The 22,013-nt window shown below is 37.0% G+C and overlaps 1 protein-coding gene across 2 annotated transcripts in view; it reads left to right on the top strand.

Annotated features, from left to right (window-relative positions):
• Positions 1 to 20,119, top strand: part of hectd2 (HECT domain E3 ubiquitin protein ligase 2) — a 53,515-nt gene extending 33,396 nt beyond the window's left edge. For both annotated transcript variants that reach the window (XM_062976179.1, XM_008115314.3), the window contains exons 10-21: positions 2,052 to 2,175; positions 2,574 to 2,670; positions 6,204 to 6,311; positions 6,756 to 6,888; positions 7,665 to 7,753; positions 8,610 to 8,768; positions 13,775 to 13,849; positions 15,723 to 15,810; positions 16,019 to 16,125; positions 17,760 to 17,875; positions 17,976 to 18,119; positions 18,894 to 20,119. In XM_062976179.1, coding sequence (XP_062832249.1) covers positions 2,052 to 2,175; positions 2,574 to 2,670; positions 6,204 to 6,311; positions 6,756 to 6,888; positions 7,665 to 7,753; positions 8,610 to 8,768; positions 13,775 to 13,849; positions 15,723 to 15,810; positions 16,019 to 16,125; positions 17,760 to 17,875; positions 17,976 to 18,119; positions 18,894 to 19,014 — 1,361 coding nt within the window. In that variant the 3' untranslated portion in view covers positions 19,015 to 20,119. The remainder of the gene's footprint in view (positions 1 to 2,051; positions 2,176 to 2,573; positions 2,671 to 6,203; positions 6,312 to 6,755; positions 6,889 to 7,664; positions 7,754 to 8,609; positions 8,769 to 13,774; positions 13,850 to 15,722; positions 15,811 to 16,018; positions 16,126 to 17,759; positions 17,876 to 17,975; positions 18,120 to 18,893) is intronic.
• Positions 20,120 to 22,013: the final 1,894 nt, after the last annotated feature.

The following is a 22,013-nucleotide window of genomic DNA, read 5'->3' as shown; positions in this document are numbered from 1 at the left end:
GTGGATGAGCTCCCTCTATCAGCTCCATGCGGGGACATGAGAGAAGCCTCCCACAAGGATGGTAAAACATCAAAAACATCCGGGCGTCCCCTGGGCAACGTCCTTTGCTGACGGCCAATTCTCTCACTCCAGAAGCAACTCCGGTTGCTCCTGACACAAAAAAAATCTCCTTTATTAAGAAGTATTTTTTGTTACTTAAAGTATGTATCTCAAGCATATATGTATCATGAGAGCTCAGGGAAACATAATAGAAAATCAATTTAGTGAATATGATATAGTTTTTAAAATGAAAAAAAGCCAAGAATAAAATTAATCAATTTAACAAATCAAAGGAAAAGAGGCGGCTTTGGCGTACCGGATCTGAAACTTTAGAACAAAGCTTGCAGGATTATTTGGATAAAGGAATGGACCAATTTAAACAAAGTTAAGGCTCTAACATTGGAATGTACTACATTCGTACATGTAGTACGACATAAGGAAAATTGAAAAAAAATCAGAAATCACTTTATAACATCTGCCCTAATTAAAATATGGGGAAAATACAAAAATAGATTCTCCCAGAAAACTCAATTATGAATCTCACACTCGGAAGCAATACAAATGAGAGAACTAGGTTAGGAAAAATGGCCAACATAAAAAGACATATTGAAAAAACAAAATAGAAATTATATATTAAAATCTCAAGAAGAAATCAACAAATCATATAAGAATGTTTCATAGTTCCAGTATAGACAATTAAAAGAATATTACAACAAAGACAAGGAATTAAGATTCTCGGATAAAAATCAACATGGGATAAAATAATACAGATAGAAAAGAAAGCAATTACCAAAATCTACAACAACCTTTTGAAATGGTCAACAGAAACTGAACAAGTGAAAGATTGTATGATAAAATGGGCAGCAAACATAGGACATTCAATTAAGATGGAAGACTGGGAAAGAATTTGGAATAAAAAATTAAAATACACCTATGCATATGATTTGAAAGAAAACTGGGACAAAATGATGTACTAGTGGTATATAACTCCCCAAAAATTGGAAAAATATTGCAAAAATTTACAAGATAAATTCTGGAAGTGCGAAACACATGTGGGTACCTTTTATCACATGTGGTGGTCTTGTAATGCAGCAAACAATTATTGGAAGAATATCCATGAAATAATTCAGAAAATACTGAAAATAAAAATTCAATTGAAACCTGAATATTTCCTACTGGGAATGATAGATTTTGAATTAGAAAAAATAAAGAAATTCTATTTAATTACTTTGTAACAGCAGCAAAAATAACTTATGTTAGAAAATGGAAAGGCAAAGATACTGCATCAACAGATGAATGGCTATTGAAAACAGACATAATGAGTATGGACAATTTGACTCAACAACTCAAAAATTACAAAGATGGTCCTTAAAAACTTCTTCTGTGTTATCTACAACAGTTCTGCCATACCTGAGCCCAGTGTAATATAATTTTACCAGATGCCCCTGTGAAGTTGGATGAAAAACTGCTTTTTATTTATTTATTATTCAAACTTATATACTGCCACTCCCCTAGGGCTCGGGGCGGCTTACAAGAACAGGCTAAAATCTAACAATTTAAAAACATCTTAAAAACATCTTTAAAACATCATAAAAGCATCTTTTAAAAACATCAATAACAGAAATCAAAAGCCTGCCGAAACAGGTGTGTCTTTTTGTACATATTCTATTGCTGACATCTTCTATCTTGACAACATATTTAGGAAACCTACCTTGCTTGAAGAAATGCATTCTTTAATTCCAGTTTACCTGTGTAGACCAAGTACAGAGTAAATGCTGTATGCAGAAATTCACCAACAGCAGTGAATAGATGTCACACTACAAATTGGCTACTTATATTGATTTTAAAACACAGAAAACTTGGATATAATGCAAATAAAAATGTATCATTTTTAGTAATATGGTAATATAGACAACTGATTTCTTTTTTGACAATCTTAATTTCACTTGTCTAAACAAAGACGATTGACAGGAACCATTTCTGAAAACTCGTTATTTAAATATGTCTTGCAGATGCTTCAAATAATCTGGTTAATCCTCCTGTTATTCCATATACGGATTTCTATAATTCCACACTAGATCATATTGATCTCATGGAAGAGTATCATAACTGGCAATGCTATGGAAATTCTCATAGGTAAGAAACATGCGAGATTTTTTTTGCTATTATGAAGGGTTTACTAAATGTAATAAGTATTTTCATGGTTTGCTTCTACATATAATTGTCCAAAAGCTATAGTTGTGTTCTTGCTATCATAGCTGCTTTGAGTTTCCTTCTAGAGAGAAAAAACAGGATATAAACAAACATAATAATAAATTATAATTTTGAATTATAGTTATTTTGAAAAATAACTTGTTTGTAACAGGACACTTGCAATAGATTATGATAGATTATAAGTTTGATGCAGGATTCTTCATGAATACAAGAATGTGCTTATACTCAAGTTCCTTTTTAAAATTTGATCCTGATTCAAAATGAAGTTGTTAATATATTACTTTCAAAGTAACTATCTTTTCCTCTATTTTATCATTCAGGTTTTCCTTTTGTCAGTACCCTTTCATTATTTCTATAGCAGCTAAAAAGGTCATTATTCAAAGGGATTCAGAACAACAAATGATAAATATTGCACGGGTAAGTACTCTTATTTCTAAAAATGTGTAATCCATTGAAACTGCTCTATTTACTATTCTGTACTAGTATGTGGCTATTGAGAAATATTACAAGAAAAACGTTTTGTCCTATTTCCAAACAGCATTTTTACATTGCTCTTTTATCCAGTTCCCTTTAGTGGTATAATTACATTTCAATGAACCCAACATAAGATAGCAATAATTAATGTTTCACAAAAATGGAAACTAAGGAAAGTAAACCTAAATAGTCAGAAATTATTCCTGAAACCAATAGCTAAATTCAGCATAATAATAAAAGATCAAATATTGTGGGAAACTATTTTACCTCAGATTAAATATTGGCTAAAGGATAGTCAGTAGCATTTATTGGGTTGTTTTATTTTTCCGGGCTGTATGGCCATGTTCCAGAAGTATTTATTTATTTATTTATTTATTACATCACTTCTACCCCGCCCTTCTCAGCCATCAGGGGACTCAGGGTGGCTTACAATATAAACATATATAGAGATTAAAAATTACAATAAAATTAAGAATATACATTAAAAATATACATAATTATACATTTAAATATACATTTGAGGCGCTTTCCATGTCCAGGTGGGGTCTGTCAGTAGGTCATATATTCATATATATCCTCAGAGGTTGCCTGCCATAGATGTGGGCGAAACGTCAGGAGAGAATACTTCTGGAACATAGCCATACAGCCTGGAAAACATACAACAACCCTGTGATCCCGGCCATGAAAGCCTTCAACAACACGTAGTAGCATTTATTTATTTATTACCCTGTAGTTGTATTGCATTTTGGCCAGTTCAGGTTGTGTTCTCAGAGTGAAGTGTCTCTAGGACAATTTATTTCTTGGATCCAAGAGCATTGTTTCTCAGACTTTCTGATGTGAGGAACCAACAATTCTATTTTTCAAATGTGCCAGGGATTGCATTTTTTCTATTGACTCTAATTGTGTATGTCTTTCATGGGAATTTGCAATAGTCTTTGTCCTGCGTTTAATTAGTCATATCAGTTTATTAATCTGTTTGCAGTTGTGCACCTTTTACCACTGAGGAAATTTATTTATTTATTTCCAATATTTCTATCCCGCCCTTCTCACCCGAAGGGACTCAGGGCGGCGTACAATTGGCAACAATTTGATGCCGACACATCATTAAAAACAAACAGCATATAAAATCTATTACAAACAGTTAAATGCAGTATAAAATATAAAACATATGCTTAAAATTGGGTCTTTGGGCCATAATAAAGTTTTGATTGATTGATTGATTGATTGATTGAATTTGCCATAGACCAAGCAACTGGTAGTTACAGACCAACTCTGGTCAATGGACTAACACTTTTACTAGATCTGCTCTAAAGCATCTGAAATAGTGTTGCTGCTACTTAGCAGTCCATGGGCCTAATTTTTACTAAAACAAACTGGCATTCAAATCTATTAATGATACAGTAGGAAAACATTTATGTGAGAGATTTAATCCCTCATGTTTTTGTTAATGCCAAAGTCAAAGGCAAGTCTATGGTGCCAGAAATTCAGGTTTACATTTACAGTTAAGTATGCTTATTTTCATCTCTTAATTACTCTTTTTTCTTTCCTTTTTCCATAAGTGGTGACTAATTATTTCAGATATGATACCAGAAGTTTTAAAGTGTTGGTTGTAAGGAAGAGCTAGTTTATAGCAAATACCGAAGTCTAATTTAGAGAATTGATGTATTTTCTGATGTATACGACTACTTTTTAACCCAGGAAAATCTTCTTAAAAGTCAGGGACTCATAGGGTGGGTGCTGAAACTTCCAAGCCAGACTGGAGAATCTGTGGTCACCGGATATGGTGGGGGGACCTCAAAAAAAGCAGCGGCCACATCCCCACCGTATGCAGTGACCATATGAAAGCAGCAAGGGCCCCGCTGTACAAGTACAGTAGAAGAAAATCCACTCACCAGGATTCGTGGAAAAAAGTGACTTAACACGGTCCCAGTGATGAGGTGAGGGGGGTGTCAGTGAAGGGCGGAGGACTGGGAAGGTGTAAGTGAAGAGTGGAGCAAGCTTCAGGCATCCGGGACGCCTGGGGTATGGAAAAAAGAGATAGAGTGGCACTGTGCCCAGAAAAACACACCTCTTTCACCCGTCTGGCCTGCCTTTGTATCCTATTACCGTACCTCCTTCTCTGCTTCTCAGATCTCGCTCTTGAGGACTGCAGTGAAGCGGCACAGGTGCGCATATACAAGATCTGAGAGGCAGAGAAGGAGGTACGGTAACAGGATACAAGGGTGGGCCAGACGGGTGAAAGAGGCGTGTTTGCACTACCATAGTCTTTTTATTTGGTGTGCATTGGAAGAGGGGTAGTCTTATACAACGAGTATATCCCAAACTCTATATTTTAACTGGAAAAGTTGGGGGTCGTGTTATACGCCCAGTTGTCTTATACGCCAGAAAATACGGTAGTTAATTTTCTGAGACTCATTAGTTAATTTTCAGGCTGTGCTTGTGTCAGTATGATTATTTGTGCCACCAGCAACCTATGTGGTGCCCTTAGGATCTGTTGGGGCTTCTTTCTGGGATTCCTCATGTATACCAAATCCATGGATTCTCAAGTCCCATTATATATATATAGTGGTGCAGTCAATGATATCTTATATATGAAATGCTGAACAACTCAAACATGTTTAGGAGAGAGTCTGGGGTTCTGTGAAATGTTGGGAGGCTTACAACAGGGTAAGCTTACACATTAGCATAGTGCTTGACATGCAACAAAATCAAGATTTACTCTTTGGATTTAAAAAAATATTTTACAGCTGTAGTCAGTTGAATCTTTGGATGTAGAACCAATGGATGCAAAGAGCCCACTGTGTACTCATCATGCTGTCTTCAGTGTAATAAGTTCTGTTTCATTTTTGTGCATTTAAACTGCTATAGTAAATTTCTGTTTCTGATATGAAGCTAAATATTATTATGAGGGCTATCCACAAAGTATGTTACGTTTTGGAATTAAAAATTAACGAAGTATAGGATAAAATATTTATTATATACAGTTGAAAGCCATACTTCAATAGTACTTTTAAACATAGTCCCCATTCAAAATTAGGCACTTTTCAGAACGATTAATGAGTTTAGAAAGTTCCTATCCTAAGCAGTTTCCCGCCGCGTCCTGAAACTCAGCCAGCTGAAGTTTACCTCTCCTCCCGAGGAGAAGCAGCCACCATGCAGCGCATGGAGGAAAGCGGCGTAGCCTCCAAGGAGAAGCAGCTACGAAGCCCTGGCCAATTCTGGCTGCTCCTCCTCGGGAGGAAAGAAAAACCCGCACCTTTTCCTTGAGCTGACAGGAAGGGAAGGGATTCTTGAGATCTTGCAAAAGAAGTGAGAGCGGGTGTTTTGCTTGCTCCTCCCTCCTGCATTCATTCTTCTGTAAAGCTTTGTTGGAATAATTAGTTCATTCATTCATAATCTTACATAAGACATAAAAATAACAATACACACTTGTTAATCCCTGACTCTTGTTGTTTTATTTCCTTGATGCTGTGCAGCAAAGCCTTGTGGACAAAGTGTCTCGGAGGCAAAGACCTGATATGAATATGTTGTTCCTAAATGTCAAAGTGAGAAGAATGCACCTAGTTAGTGATTCATTGGATGAGGTACACAAAATATTTATTTTAAGATGATTTAAAAGTATATGTAATACTTTGAACTGATAATATATTCAGTTACCATAAAGTGATTGTATCTAAAGTGTACTTACCTGATTTTTTTATCTGGTTTATAGTCCAGGATTTCCCAGTTCAGTTAAAATAGGAAGCTGGTTTAACAGACTGCAGAAGTCTTCAGCTCCAGAGCTTGAACAAGGAAATAGTGCTGGACCCAACACTTGATCTAATAATGAATGGTCTGTTGGAAAAAAATCTAGATAAGTGTGTTTTTTTGCTGTATTAACACACATACATCTCAAGTGAAGACAGGGAAAAGCATTCATAGCTAAGTGGATATGCAACACAATATAGGATTGCAGCCAGTATTTCTGTTTCTTGTTCCTAATTGCAATTCTTTTCTCCTCGCCCCCCCTCCCATGATCTTTTAAACAGTTGACACGGAAGAGAGCAGATTTGAAAAAGAAATTGAAAGTCACATTTGTTGGAGAAGCTGGTCTTGATATGGGTGGCCTAACAAAAGAATGGTTTCTTCTTCTGATTCGACAGATTTTTCATCCAGACTATGGTGAATGTTTAAATTGAAGCTCTTCTAGATTACTAAATAAACTGGAATACCAGTTCTGTGAGAATAAATAAATGCCTTCCTGGTTGATTTTCATGTTCTGTTCTGTTTTTAAATAAATAACACACACACACACACACACACACACACACACTGGAAAGGGCAATTGAGGTACAGTTGCTGGCAATTTAGGTGCAACTGTTTTTCAGTTGTTCAATGAGGCTGCTAACATTAAGGTAGAATGGGGGGCATTTGTGATCATAGTAATAGTGTCATGATTGTAAACAAGAACACTGAATAAATGCATAAGTCTAGCTAAAAACAAATAAAAATTACATTTGGATGTTGCCTATGATTTCATTATTTGTTCGATTAATAGCACTATTTCCTCTCCACATTTGTCTTCTTCTATGGCACTTGCATTTTAACACTGCTAATATAATAAGTAATGATATAAAAGTGAAGACAGTACCTGAAATAAACCCAGGCACTACCTACAATATCTAATTTAATCTAATGCAATTGAATATCTAATTTAATCTAATGCTTTTGAATATCTTCTAAAATATCCGAGACAATTTAAAGAGTTCTTCTGTATAATATACCAACTGTACAGAAATATAATTAACATAACCATCACACAAAGAAATCTGGGGGGGGGGGGGAGTGTGTGCTCTTCGGAAATCAACAGGGTTTGAAAATTTCTGATTTTGGCTGGATAACATCATTTGGAATAAGTGATAGAATTTCATTGTAAAACATTTTATTTTATTCTGCAGGCATGTTTGCATATCATAAGGATTCTCATTGCCATTGGTTCAGCAGCTTGAACTGCGATAATTACTCTGAATTCCGATTGGTTGGAGCTGTATCCTTTTCTGCCCACTAGAAGGTGCTGTATGCCCAGTAGATATGATATGTCATGTATAATTGAATCGTGTATTCTTAGTTTAAATTATTTTTCCTTTCATTACCATTAGGATCAGTGTAGACATATATGTATTTGAAATCAATATTTGTGTCATTGACTACTCAGTTCAAGTATGAAAGCAAGCAACTCAGTAGGATATAGTTTTTACTACACTTCCATTATCAGAACTATTATTTTTCCATTGCATAAGTAGTTTTTAATTGCAGAAGTTATAATGCACTGTAAAAGATTTGTGGATTCAGCACAACTGTGGTCTGATCCTTCATAATAATAATAATAATAATAATAATAACAACAACAACTTTGATAAACGTTGAAAGCACGGTATGAGCAACGAAAGAGAATATTAACAACTGAATACATATATGGTAATCCTGAACAGAGCTTGGAAACATTATTTTTTCATATTTTACCTCCCAGAATCCTCCAGCCAGGATGGCCACTGTCAATTGTAGCCCAAACAAATTAATGTTTTAAACTGTAGTCCTCAACTGCTTCTGGCTTCTTGTTGATATGTATTAAAGGATTCATATTTTGTATGATTTTGTATAAATGCCAACATTGCAAAGGAATTCCTGATTTATTAATATGATTTTCTGTTAATTTTGTTGTGCAGAACATTAGATTGATTTCTATGAAAGTATCAATATTCAAAATATAAGTTTAATACTTTTGTATTTTACTTAAAATTATTTTCAGGCTATTGTTAAACTTTTTTGTTCAAGGGTTACTAAAACAGTAGTATGATAATGCATAACACAACTATGTTTAAAACTTAACTTACAGCACATAGCTTATGGGACTAGCTGTCTATAACAGTATTACATTGGATATTCGATTTCCACCATGTTGCTATAAAAAACTGCTTAGTCCTCCCATCGTGCCATGTGACCAGAGTACACCAGTAGGAATTAGTAGCGTCACTATTGATGATCTATGTCAGGTTATGCCGGTAGGTACCAGCAACTTTTATAAATACTTATTTTCTTGACATTTTATAGGATTTCATAAATATTGATCTTTAACCACATTTTTATATTCTTCAGCTGTTGATTTTGGCCAAGCGTTTTCATATACAGGCAGTCCCCAAGTGACAGACAAGATAAGAATCTGTAGGTTTGTTCTTAAGTTGAATTTATTTATAAGTCGGAACAAGGACAATATAGAATGGTTAAAAATAGATTCTGAAAAAGTAGAGGAAGAAATACGGAATATATTTTTTAAGGATTTCACAAGAAAGGAAATTAGGGAAATTGGAAACCCAATGTTAAAGAATGTATTAGACATATGGATTAAATATAAGAAAAAATTAATACCGGAGGGTTCAAAAATAATTCCAGTTATAATGGAAAGGAAGTTCCCCAAAAATTTTAAAAATATAATGGATAAAGTATTAAGGGAAAAAACCTAGACAAAATAGGGGACTGGACTAAGAGTGGAATGAAGAAGGAAAAGATAAAGGAGGAATTTGGGGAAACAAAATTGACATGGTTCCATGGTGTTCAGCTAGAGCAATGGTATAAGAATTGGGTAAAAAATAATAAAGAGGAGAAGGAACCTAACCAATTTGAACAAATAATACAAAATGGAAGGAATACAGATTATTATAAAAAAATTGAAAGGTGTAACGGGTAGAATCTATAGAATATTGGGTGGAATAAAAGAAGGAGAGAGAAAAAAATACCACTCGTAAGGAAATATGGGAGGAGGAGTTAGAGGTGAAAATAAATGAAGTGGAATGGTCACAATTGTGGAAACAAAGGCACTTGAAAAAATTATCAATAAGAGTTAAAGAAAATTATTATAAGATAATTTGGAAATGGTATTTAACACCATTAAAAATGTCAAATATTAATAAAAACCATCCAAAAAATTGCTGGAGAGGCTGTCAGAAAGTGGGAACATATATACATATGTGGTGGCATTGTAAATATGTAAGGAAATTTTGGTATAAAATATTTAAAGAGATAGAGGATATAATGAACATCAAACTGGAAAGAAGCCCTGGTATTGCATTATTATCAATTTATAATAACAATAAGATGGATAAAAAAGAAAAAGAAGCAATAACAAATTTATTGACAATAGCAAGAATGCTTATAGCAAGGAACTGGAGAAAAGTAATAAATGTTCAGATTGAAGAATGGTATAAGGAAGTATGGAAATTGGCAATAAATGATAAGCTAACATGCAAATTAAAAGTTAAAAGAGGGATATGGAAAAAAAATGATTTTGAGGATGTATGGGGAAAATTTATTGAGAAAGGACTTCAAAAAAGGGATGGAGGGCTACCGCCTCAGGAAGAAATGAGATTTTGGTTGGACAATGTATAAGAAGTGGCTCGGGGCGGGAGGGGGGGATACACAGTGGTGAAGAAATATAGATGGACAAATGTTAACATTGTAGTAGATATAAATCAACAAAATAGATATAAAATAATTATGCAAGCATTGTATGATACATTATATATCTGCTATGTGATAAAAGTAATTATTGTACGAAAATTTTTAAATTCAATAAAAACTGTTTTAAAAAAAAGAATTTATTTGTAAGTTGGAACAGGTACATTTTTAAGTGTAATGCCATAGAGAGGGGGGGGGGGAGAGAGAGAGGCTTTTGAAAGCAAAGGGAACGGCTAACACCCCTATCATGTTTGTTTTGCTGTCTGTTCCCCTGTTCAGAAGATTTCATCTCACTTTCTGTCCTTGTGATAATTGGATTTTGAAAAATTTAGTTTGTTGTGGAAACAAGAGTTGGTGATTAAGTTTCAACTGAGACACATTTCCCCATGATAACTCTTCCAGGAGTGAATTTTCCTTCCTAGGGATAGATTTCTCTCACTTCTTATTGTCTCATCCCTGTTTATAACCAGGGCCGGTTCAACATATGAGGCTGCTGAAGCGGCGGCCTCGGGCGCTGGCCGCTAGGGGCGCTGTCGAGGCGTCGACAGCAGCCCGTAGCGCCACAGCAGAGATCGCCCAATTCTCCCTTACTTCCTAAGGGCGAATTGGGCGATCTCTGCTGTGCACGCGCACAGCAGAGATCGCCCAATTCGCCCTTAGTTCCTGGACGCGGCCGCGTCCAGGAACTAAGGGAGAATTGGGCGATCTCACAACCTCTGGATACCTCACAACCTCTGAGGATGCCTGCCATAGATGTGGGCGAAACGTCAGGAAAGAATACTTCTGGAACATGGCCACACATCCCGAAAGACATACAACAACCCTAAAGGGTAAATGTTTTCCCCCTGACATTAAGTCCAGTCATGTCTGATTCTAGGGTTTGGTGCTCATCTCCATTTCTAAGCCAAAGAGCCAGCGTTGTCCGTAGACTCCTCCAAGGTCATGTGGGATGACTGCATGGAGCGGCGTTACCTTCCCGCTGGAGCAGTACCTATTGATGCACTCACATTTGCATGTTTTTGAACTTCTGGGTTGGCAGAAGCTGGGGCTAACAGTGAGGGCTCACTCTGGTCCCCCAATTCAAACCTGCTGCGGCCTTTCGGTCCAGAATTTCAGCAGCTCAGCGCTTTCACATGTTGTGCCATCAGGGGATGTTATTTCTTAAAGGTTGTGAATATACAATATTTCTGATTGTTTTTTTTGTCTGTTAGAGGTAAGTATGAATGCTGCAATTAGGAAAAATGATAAGGATGTAATGGCTTTGCAGATTTACAGCCTGGCTGTTTCCTCTCTGACTGAATTTTTTGTTGGGAGGTGTTAGCCGGCCCTGATTGTTTCCTGTCTGGAATTCCCCTGTTTTCAGAGTGGTGTTCTTTGCGATATGGTATAATAATAATAATAATAAAATAATAAAACTTTATTTATATACCGCCCTATCTCCCGGATGGGACTCAGGGCGGTTTACAGTCATAAAAGCAACACAACATTACATAACGACATAACACACATTATTAAACAAGCTAAAATAGTACAATTATAACGATAAATCACACTTACATGACCAGATCAAGGGGACGGGAACCATAAACCCAATATATTAAAATGTATCATTTTAGGATAGGGAAATCTTGTGCAATGTATTCAGGCTCAGAATTCAGGTATGTGCTTCTACCGTCTGTGCCCGTGAGAAAACAGAGGATTTACCAGACTTTGATGATGGGAATACTTTGTTAGGAGGTGTTAGCTGGCCCTGATTGATTCATGACTGGATTTCCCCTGCTTTGCTACACCCATTACAATGGTCCACGCTGGCGTGGCACTTCTGAAGGACAAGAGTTCACTTCCTGAGAAAGGAAATGTCTATTCTCCTGGGGCTGCGTTCTCCCAAACAAAACTGATCTGAAGCTAGTCCGAAGTCTGAAAAACCTTTGTGTAGTACTTGTAGACTAGAAATAACAAAAAATTAAAATTGTTGCAAAGTTTATTAAAATATTTATTTATTAAAATGCAAGATTGGTGTTAATTCTATGTAATGTTACTATATGAACATAATGTTGTTAATAAACTTCTGGTTGTAAGGTAAACTCTTTTATCCATTCTATTCACCTCTACCTTCTACCTTTTATTTCTCGGTGATTGGGTTTTTTGAGGGGGGGCACCAAAATCCTGTTTCGCTTACACTTGAAAATTTCCTTGGGCCGGCCCTGTTTATAACTATGAGTTGTTTGTAAGTTGGATATTTGTAACCCGGAGACTGCATAGAATTAAATATATCATGTCTTATTCAAGCATAGCAAAGCTCCTGTATTCCACCAAAAAAATAACACATTGTGGTGCTAAGAATTAATAAATTGCATTTTATCAGTGGTAAGGACTAATGCCTATACTTTGCTCATGTCAGTTGTAGTAGATTATACTTGTCATAAACAGAATACGGAGCCCCCGATGGCGTAGTGGACTAAAGCCTCGTGACTTGAAGGTTGGGTTGCTGACCTGAAAGCTGCCAGGTTCAAATCCCACCCAGGGAGAGTGCAGATGAGCTTCCTCTATCAGCTCCAGCTCCATGCGGGGACATGAGAGAAGCCTCCCACAAGGATGGTAAAAACATCAAAACATCCAAGCGTCCCCTGGGCAACGTCCTTGCAGACGGCCAATTCTCTCACTCCAGAAGCGACTCAAGTTGCTCCTGACATGAAAAAAAAATAAACAGAATAGTGCTGCAATTATCCATAGTTGAAAGGTTTGCAATTCTGAGTACTTGAGGGTAGTATCCAACAAGAGAATCTTTACAGAGGTGAGGTGCATGTGCTGCAACCTATTGAAATGTTTTGGTCTCATTTGCTAGTTAGTTTAGCTGTGGTGTGTCCTAATCCTGAGCCAGTAGAAGATCTTCATAGTTTCCAATGCTATTTTTTATTAAGATCTACAAAACATATATTATGAAGCCCTTCCAAATCATGCCCTGCAAATCTTTCAGACTGAAAGTTGAACATCAAAATACCTACCTACCTGACAAATGAACAAAATTGTCATGCAGATTATATTTTCTGCTTATAGGCTTGGACAAGTATTATGGATATTACAAATTTCACTGTTGTTTTTGCATTCTCCAGAAAGCTCTTGTACCATTGCACACAGCAGAATAAAAACTAAGATTTCAGAATTAGCAATATGAACTAATGTGCTCTTAGTATCTGAGGTATGATCAGAGTTTAAAAATGAGGTACACCTGATAAGCAAACATTTGAACTAGAACCTCAGTTAAATATATTAAAAGGAAGATTTAGGTGGTTTTGTTTAAGCTAGCCTGGAATAAAGAAGCATATTTTTAGGTTCAGTTTGTCAACAGAGGAACACACATACATTTACTTTTAAGATCCTTTAGGACAAATACTTTTTATTATTATATAGACATTCCTTCATTCCCACTGAACCCCTGTGCCATATACTGATTTAGATGATAGGAAGAACACCTTGGAGAGATAGGGCAGCCTATAAATAAAGCTGTTGTTATTATTTTTATTATTTTTATTTTTATTATAATTTTTTCTTACAGGAGCTGGCTCATGGACTAAATGAACTTCTGTCATATGAAGGGAATGTTGAAGAAGATTTTTATTCAACTTTCCAGGTATAATAGGTATACAATCATTGAAAAATAGAACACACAAAGCTATTATGGTAGATCTTTCTATGTCTCGATTCTAACAATAGCAACATTAAAATGAAATTAGCTTTACTTCTAAAAATAATAATTCTAAAAAATTAGAAATTACACTTTACTGGTCAGCTGGCAGAATTGATGTTCAAGGGGAAATGGTGTCAGATGCAAGATTGAAGAAAGAGAAGGGGGGATAGTGAGGGTTTATTTATGAAAGGAAATGGTTGCAGGCAGGAGGAAAGATTAATCAATATGGTCTGGACAGGTAGCACAGAGGTCTTTTTGACAATAAGGACCAAATATAAGAACTCACATCAGGTAAGGTCAGTAATTGTAGTTTAGATAAAACAGAGTAACGTTAGACGGATTAATGAAGAATATTCCTTTCCTCACTTTATCCCTATGGAGCCCCCAATGGTGCAGTGGGTTAAACTTTTGTGCTGGCAGGACTGATGACTTGAAGGTTGGGTTGCTGATCTGAAGGTTGCCAGTTCGAGTCCAACTTGGGGAGAGCGTGAATGAATTCCCTCTGTCAGCTCCAGCTCCATGCAGGGACATGAGAGAATCCTTCCACAAGGATAGTAAAAGCATCCCGGCATCCCCTGGGCAACGTCCTTGCAGATGGCCAGTTCTCCCAGATCAGAAGCGACTTGCAATTTCTCAAGTTGATCCTGACATGAAAAAAAACTTTATCCCTACAATAATCCTTGGAGGTTTGTGAGGCAGTGAGATGCACAGAGAGCTTCATTGCTAGTGGAATTTGAATCTAGATCTTTTATGTCCTAATGCAGTGGTTCCCAACCTTTTTGTAACCAGGGACCACTTTGGCCAGGGACCACTTTCCAACATTAGTACAAATCAGTACAAACTGATTTGTAACAAGGGTTACAAATCAGTTTGTGTTCAACTTTAGATTCGGTTTGGTTATTTGGGGTGCTGGTTCAGAAAATTGCATTGGATAGACCACATCAGCTTTAGTTTCTGATACAAAACATATGCCACCCAGTAGTCGCCATCTGCTCACCCACACAAAACCATATTTAATAATCTAGAGCTGATGTGGTCTATCCAATGCTATTTTCTTAATCAGCACCCCAAGTAACCCCAGAAACAGGCCTAAAAATGAAGACACCAAGGCACCCCTGTTTCCAGGCACCACATCAAATGGCTCCGCTCAGTGAGAGGGAAGAGGAAGAGAAGCAGCAGTCAGGAGAGAATACTTCTGGAACATGGCCACACAGCCCGAAAGACATACAACAACCCTGTGATCCCGGCCATGAAAGCCTTCAACAACACAGTCAGGAGGCTTGTTGTCGCACCTTTTGTGGGCCATCAGCCTCTCCCCTCCCAACATCGCCGTTACCTTGACACTATAAGGGGGTTTTGTGAGACTAGTTGCTCTTTTTGCAATGGTCTAGTAACCGTGAAACCGTGGACCAAATTTTAGTTCTTGGGGACCAGTGGTGGTCCACGGACCACAGGTTGGGAACCACTTTCTTGATGTGCCATACTAATCTGTATATCACAGTAATTTTGCCTTTTTTGGTGAATGATTGCAATGTGTAAGCAGCTATAGGCAATCACGAGATCAATGCAATGTTTTAAATGCCTTAATGTTGAATGTTTTAACGTTTAATGGTATGTCTGATGTTTTACATTGTGTTAATTTGCTTATTTATGGTTATGTGTACATTTTTAGACTTGTAATGTTTTCTTTTATATCATTGTGAGACATTGAATCTTTGCCATTTACTATGTTGTTAGACCACCTTGAGTGCCCCTAGGGGTGAGAAAAGCGGTATAGAAATGAAATAAATAAATAAATAATACATTTTCTTACCAGGTTTTTCAAGAAGAATTTGGAGTCATAAAATGTTACAACCTAAAGCCAAATGGCGATAAAATTCCAGTTACCAATCAGAATAGAAAAGGTATTGTATAAGATAACACATTCAGTGTACAAATGTAGATCCTTATTTTTTTTAAAAGAAATGTCCTATTTTTGAACAAGTTTGTAAAATTTTGCTTGGCAATAATAGTGGAATGCCAAATAATATTTATTATAGCAATATTTAGGCTAAGATACAATATACATGGCTAATATTTACAAAAATAAAGTCACAACTATTTTATTTGCAGAATACGTGCAGCTTTATGTAGACTTTCTTCTCAACAAATCAATCTACAAGCAGTTTGCAGCATTTTATTATGGATTTCACAGTGTCTGTGCTTCGTATGCATTAATGGTAAGAACAAAAACTAAAAATGCTTACCTAAGATGTTGAGCAGTGTGAACAGTAGAGTGTAAGAAGAAGAAGGTGGGAAGCGTAGGTACAGGAGAGCAAGGAGCAAGGGAGGAGCATGCTACAATGCTGCAAAATGAGACAAGGGATGGTGTAAGAGACATGGGGAACCAATTATGCAGACACAATTGAGACATTGGTAAACATGTAGTGCAGGTGGTGGGATGCAAGAAACAAGTGAGGGGGGTCCATAGTGAGGACATGAGAAGAGACAGGTGAGAAGAAACAGGAAAGTCTAAGATGTGAGCAAGAGAATGCGAAAGGGAGGTGGTAGGGAAGCGTTGTGAAGACGAGCGGAGTGAGGTAGCAGAAAAGACAACAGCACAAATGGGGCAAGCAAAGGGACAAGATGGGGAAAGGCAAGGAAAGGTGTTGCAAGACAGTGAGCTGTGTGAGTGGCAGAGTGGAAGATGCAAGGGACATAGAAACTGGGGATGCAGTGTGAAGGAAGGGAGAATGCTGGACATAACGGGGGAAAGGCAGTGTTTGTGCTGGAATGCAAGAGATGAGAGAAACGCAAGGGAGAAATGCATTGCAAGGAGCAGCATGATTGTAGGAAAGAACAGCACAAGAGGAGAAAGTGATGGAATGCAAAAATTGGAATGTGCGGTAAGACTAGAGAAGGGATGGAAGACATGGGAGAGCAAGTGGTGTGAGTGATGCAATGTAAGTGAGAAGTGCATAGTGAAGTAACAAGAAGAGGCAGGGAAAGTGTAGAAGAGACAAAAATAAACAGTGTGTGAGCTACTGACTGCAAGAAGGAAGAGAAAAGTGCCTAGTAATATGGAAAGAGTGGTTTTGGAGGCAATGAGAGAGGCAGGAAATCAAGTGTTGTGAGTGTTGAGATGTAGAAAACAAGAGAATTAAGGGTGCAGAAAGCCATAAGAGTGATGCTAGAGTGAGGAGTCTAAGGGTCAGAGTGCAAGAATTAAGTGAGAGTGTGAGACAGGAATGCATTATATACACGCATGAAGAGAGAGAAGATATAGAATGTAATGGAGAGCAAGTGGTACCTGCAGTGGATTCCAAGAAAGGAGGGACATGCTACAGGGTGAAGCTTGAGGTGAGAAATAGATTACAAAAGATTGGAGAGCAAGAAGTGTGAGTACCTTGCAGTAAGCAAGGGAGGAGTGTGTTGTGAAGAAACAAAAACAGTGCTAGTAATGTTGAAAGAAGAATGATGAGATAGTGGTGCAAGAAGTGCAAGAAGTAATTGAGGGGATTCATTGCAAGACTGCAAATAGAGGAGTATTTTTTTAAAGATTAACTCTGTAGAAGTCAGCATGATGCAATAGTGGACATTTTCTGCTCTTACATGGGAAATCCTGGCTAAATTTCTGACCTTGCAACTGAGAAAGACCATAAGTGTACAAAGTGCCGAACAGTAGATTATAATAACACCATAGTTTCATTTCTTAACATCTTAGCAGTACCATACATAAACACCACCATACAATCAATCTGAATTAATATGTAAGTCTATAATTAAAGTACAACTCAGTAAATGTACATAAATATTGTGTTTTTTGATTGAAAGAGTTTATGTGATCTTGTTTTCAAATACACTTATTTGGCAGCTGCTTCGTCCTGAAGAAGTTGAAATTCTAGTTTGTGGAAGCCCTGAACTGGATATGCATGCTCTCCAAAAGCACACACAATACGATGGATATCAAAAAACAGATCTCACTATCCGGTAGACATATTTTCCCTCTATTTGTAATTCTAATTTATATTGAAATGTAGTAAAAACTAATAGTGAATGGGAGCTAACATTTTATTTATGTTTGCTATAGATATTTTTGGGAAGTAGTACTTGAATTTCCACTTGAGCTTCAAAAAAAACTGCTACATTTTGCTACGGGGAGTGATAGAGTACCTGTTGGGGGAATGACTGACTTGAGTTTCAAGATTTCAAAGAGTGAAGCATCAACAGATTGGTAAAGAAATATATATTTTATTATCCTTACTTTTTAAATATTATTTATTAATGTGCTTTGTGGAAAAAATCAAATTAATTTTAATCATTTATATTTAACCCAATTCTCCTAGAATCTCCTGTTCAGGGTTTAAAATGAGAGGAAAAATCCTTCTTGAAATAAAGGCTTATTAAACTTTCTAAAAACAATAGACTGTATTTTTGAAGAACAGTGTGTCTTTGTATTGTAGAAAAAATAGAAAGTGCCGTTACGGAGAGAAGAAATGCCATGCATCAGAAAATGGGATTTCTGTGCCAGGGACCAAGTAGATCACATAAATACTACCTCTAGAAATTGATCAGCACTACAGAAACACGTTCTACCTGAAATTTGAAGTAGTTTTGCCCAAGACAATTGGCATTTGTGGATTTTATTTCTGAAGATTAAATTATTTGCGATTTCACAGTCTTCTCTTTCAGAACCTCTAGGTCCTCCAGTGCGATTCTGTGATCAGCTTCTATCCGAAGGACCTCAAGATTCTGGGATGTTCTCTTAGGCTGCATCTACACTGCCATATAATCCAGTTTCAGAATGCAGATTAATTGCATTGAACTGGATTATATGGTAGCATAGACTCCTAAACGGTGGTCCAGAAAGAGAACATCTCTAAGGTCGGGAGCCACCTCACTCACAGCACAGAATACTTCTTTGTGTGCATTCAGCATTGCATTTCAGCAATTTAGTCAACTGCATTTTTTCCACTTAAAAATGAGTTTGTTCTTTAAAATAATCCAGGTTACCTGTTGCCCACACTTGCTTCAATCAACTCTGCCTACCTCCTTACAAGACCAAAAAGGAGCTAAAGCAAAAGTTGACTATTGGAATTTCGAATGCAGAAGGCTTTGGTTTAGAATAAGAAGACCAGAAAAGCATAACGGATGTAGCAATCGCTTTCTTCTGATTGTGCCTTTAAAGCTTTTCATGTTTCTATCTCTTAATATAAGGACAATATTATCTAGAACCATGTGGAAATGTTGTTTTTAAAAATAAAAATGCACTCATTTTTCTGTGTAGAAATAAATTTGCTATTTCTTAAAGATTTTTTTGTATAATATTCATTATATTTAATAGAGGAGAATTGCCAAGGCTATCAGATTTGAGTTTGTATATATTTGCCAATAATAGTGAACGCAAATTGCCTTGATCTCCTGGCAAAGGGGGTTTACTTAGATACAGCCCTGTGTTGCCTTAAGTCATCCAAACTTCAGACAAAAGATATGGAATATTTTACAATTGATCATATTTGGTTTTGCACATATTTATTCTCCTGAAAAGAATAGATAATATATTTGTTAATTAGTTAAGCCCAGTATAATATTAACTTCAGTCAGTACACACTATAGCAAAACTTCTAGCTGTCATTAACCTGAGGCACAGGAATGTGTTTTCAAGTTAAAGCTAATAGCAGTTTTGAAGTACTGTATATTGAATATTCTTTCAAGTTTTCATTTTCAAAAATCAATTGTTGATTTAAAAGCCTGTAAATAATTGCCTGTGGAACAATATGATTTTGATAGTGTCATGTACAGCTAAAGATTTATTTTTACAAAGTGTATGGTTTCAAATGTTATATATTTAGCTTTTACTGCTGAACAAAGTTGATTGTACAGAAACATAAACGCTGCTATTTTAAATTTATCTAGATTTAAGGACCAACTTTTAAGTATTTAATTGTTTGCATGGTAATGATATTGAATTAGAAGTAACTTAAACCACTTGGCTGTTGTTATTGTACTTTTGTAATTGTAATTTAAAGAAGGAGATTTAATGTTTAATAATGCATTGGAATTTGTTTATTTGGTGGAAAACAAACCACCTCTCAGCACAACGAGATGTAATTTTGATATTTTTAAATTATGCACCCTTTAATTATGAACTTTGTACTATAGTCTTTTGCACATAATAAACTGAGCAAGTTTTTATACAAAAGTTAATTTATTAAACTTGAACATTTTATTTAACTCTCTGCCACATGATGTGTGTAGATGGTTCATAGGCAAATTGATGGTGATTGACTGAATCCATACGAGGGATTATGCCCAACTCCATTATTCTGTCCCAGCTGGACGGCACTTAGGCCCCACTTACACCTTTCAATCGGAATGCAAGTTGGTCTGGAAAGCCACACATCATCACCCTCCCTAAATTCAGTTGGATCCAAAAAGACTCTGGCTTGTCAATATGTTCACGATTTCGAACGATTGTAAGTCACATGATCACAGAGCCTGAGTCCCCCTCCCCCTCCCTGAAGCTTGCATAAGCTTATCAACCAATTACATTTCTTGGCTTCCTGTCAATCTTACCATCCACCATTCACTCTCATTGGATAGTTCACACATCAAATCCCCTTCCTCCAGTGAATGAATGAGCACAGCAGTTTTAAATATTGTTGCCTAAACTGACCAGTTAGCTTTTTCTTCCTCTTCTTTTTCTTCCACTCTTTACCTTTCTCTCCAGCTTTCCAGCTGCTTTTTTTGTGTCAGGAGCGATTTGAGAAACTGCAAATTGCTTCTGGTTTGAGAGAATTGGCCATCTGTAAGGACGTTGCCCAGGGTACGCCTGGATGTTTTTGATGTTTTACCATCCTTGTGGGAGGCTTATTTCATGCCCCCGCATGGAGCTGGAGCTGACAGCGGGAGCTCATCCACACTCTCCCTGGGTTGGATTCAAACCAGCAACTTTCAGGACAGCAACCCAACCTTCAAGTCAGAAGTCCTGCCAGCAGAAGGCTTTAACCCATTGCACCACTGGGGGCTCCTCTCCAGCTGCTAGTGGGGCTTATATTTTATTTTTAGAAAGGATGGATTGTTTTCATCCTATTTCCTCCTCCAGCACAGCCTAGGAATCGCTTTACCATAGCTGAACCACTTGTGTCCCATTTGCCCCAGCAAAACTCAATGCCCAATCTTCCTTCTACCCGTCTGATCCACTTACATCCCTTCTGCTTCAGTGAGACTTATTACCTGATCCTCATTCTATCAATATCATCCGCTTCTGCCCCAGTGAGACTCAGTGTCCATCTTTCCCCAGTGAGGCCTAGTGTCCAGTTATGGCATTTGTGTAGGAAAAGTATAGGAATTGAACATGCTGAGAATATGCATGTTTTGCGATAAAATGCAATTTTCCAAGTTCTGTATTGAAGTGATTTTGATAATTTTGAACTGCACATAATATTTTACTCTGAGTTAACAATATGCGGCCACCTGTAACTCATTTTTCATATTTTTAATTTGGAAAGAAATCACAATTTCCCTTCTTCCAATGACACTCCATCCTCCCCTGTGAGACTCAGTGCCCACTATCCTCTCTACCCATCTGATCCATTTACATCCCATCTTAGTGTACCAGCTCCAGCTTCAAAATAAAAAGGTATATTTATACCTTTTTAAATTTCAACAAAAATATTTCTAATTTTGACTGACAATGTTTTGATTCCTATGAGGTTGGTAAAGGTTTTCCCCTGACGTTAAGTCTAGTCATGTCTGACTCTGGGGGTTGGTGCTCATCACCATTTCTAAGCCGAAGAGCCGGCGTTGTCCGTAGACACCTCCAAGATCATGTGGCCGGCATGACTGCATGGAGCGCCGTTACCTTCCCGCCGGAGCGGTACCTATTGATCTACTCACATTGGCATGTTTTCAAACTGCTAGGTTGGCAGGAGCTGGAGCTAACAGCTGCCGCTCACGCCGCTCCCGGGGATTGAACCTGGGACCTTTCGGTCTCCAACTGGGTGCTTTAACGTACTTCGCCACCGGGGCTCCCTATGAAGTTGATTCCTATGAAGTTGGCTATATTTCAGTATTTACCATAAGGTGGGAAAACGTGTGTCATTGTATGGCCCATCTGAAGACAAAT

The sequence above is a fragment of the Anolis carolinensis genome, chromosome 3 (assembly GCF_035594765.1).
Source record: "Anolis carolinensis isolate JA03-04 chromosome 3, rAnoCar3.1.pri, whole genome shotgun sequence".
Lineage (NCBI taxonomy): Eukaryota > Metazoa > Chordata > Lepidosauria > Squamata > Dactyloidae > Anolis > Anolis carolinensis.
Note: the sequence above shows the minus strand (reverse complement) of the source record. Positions and strands in the feature narration are given on the sequence as shown.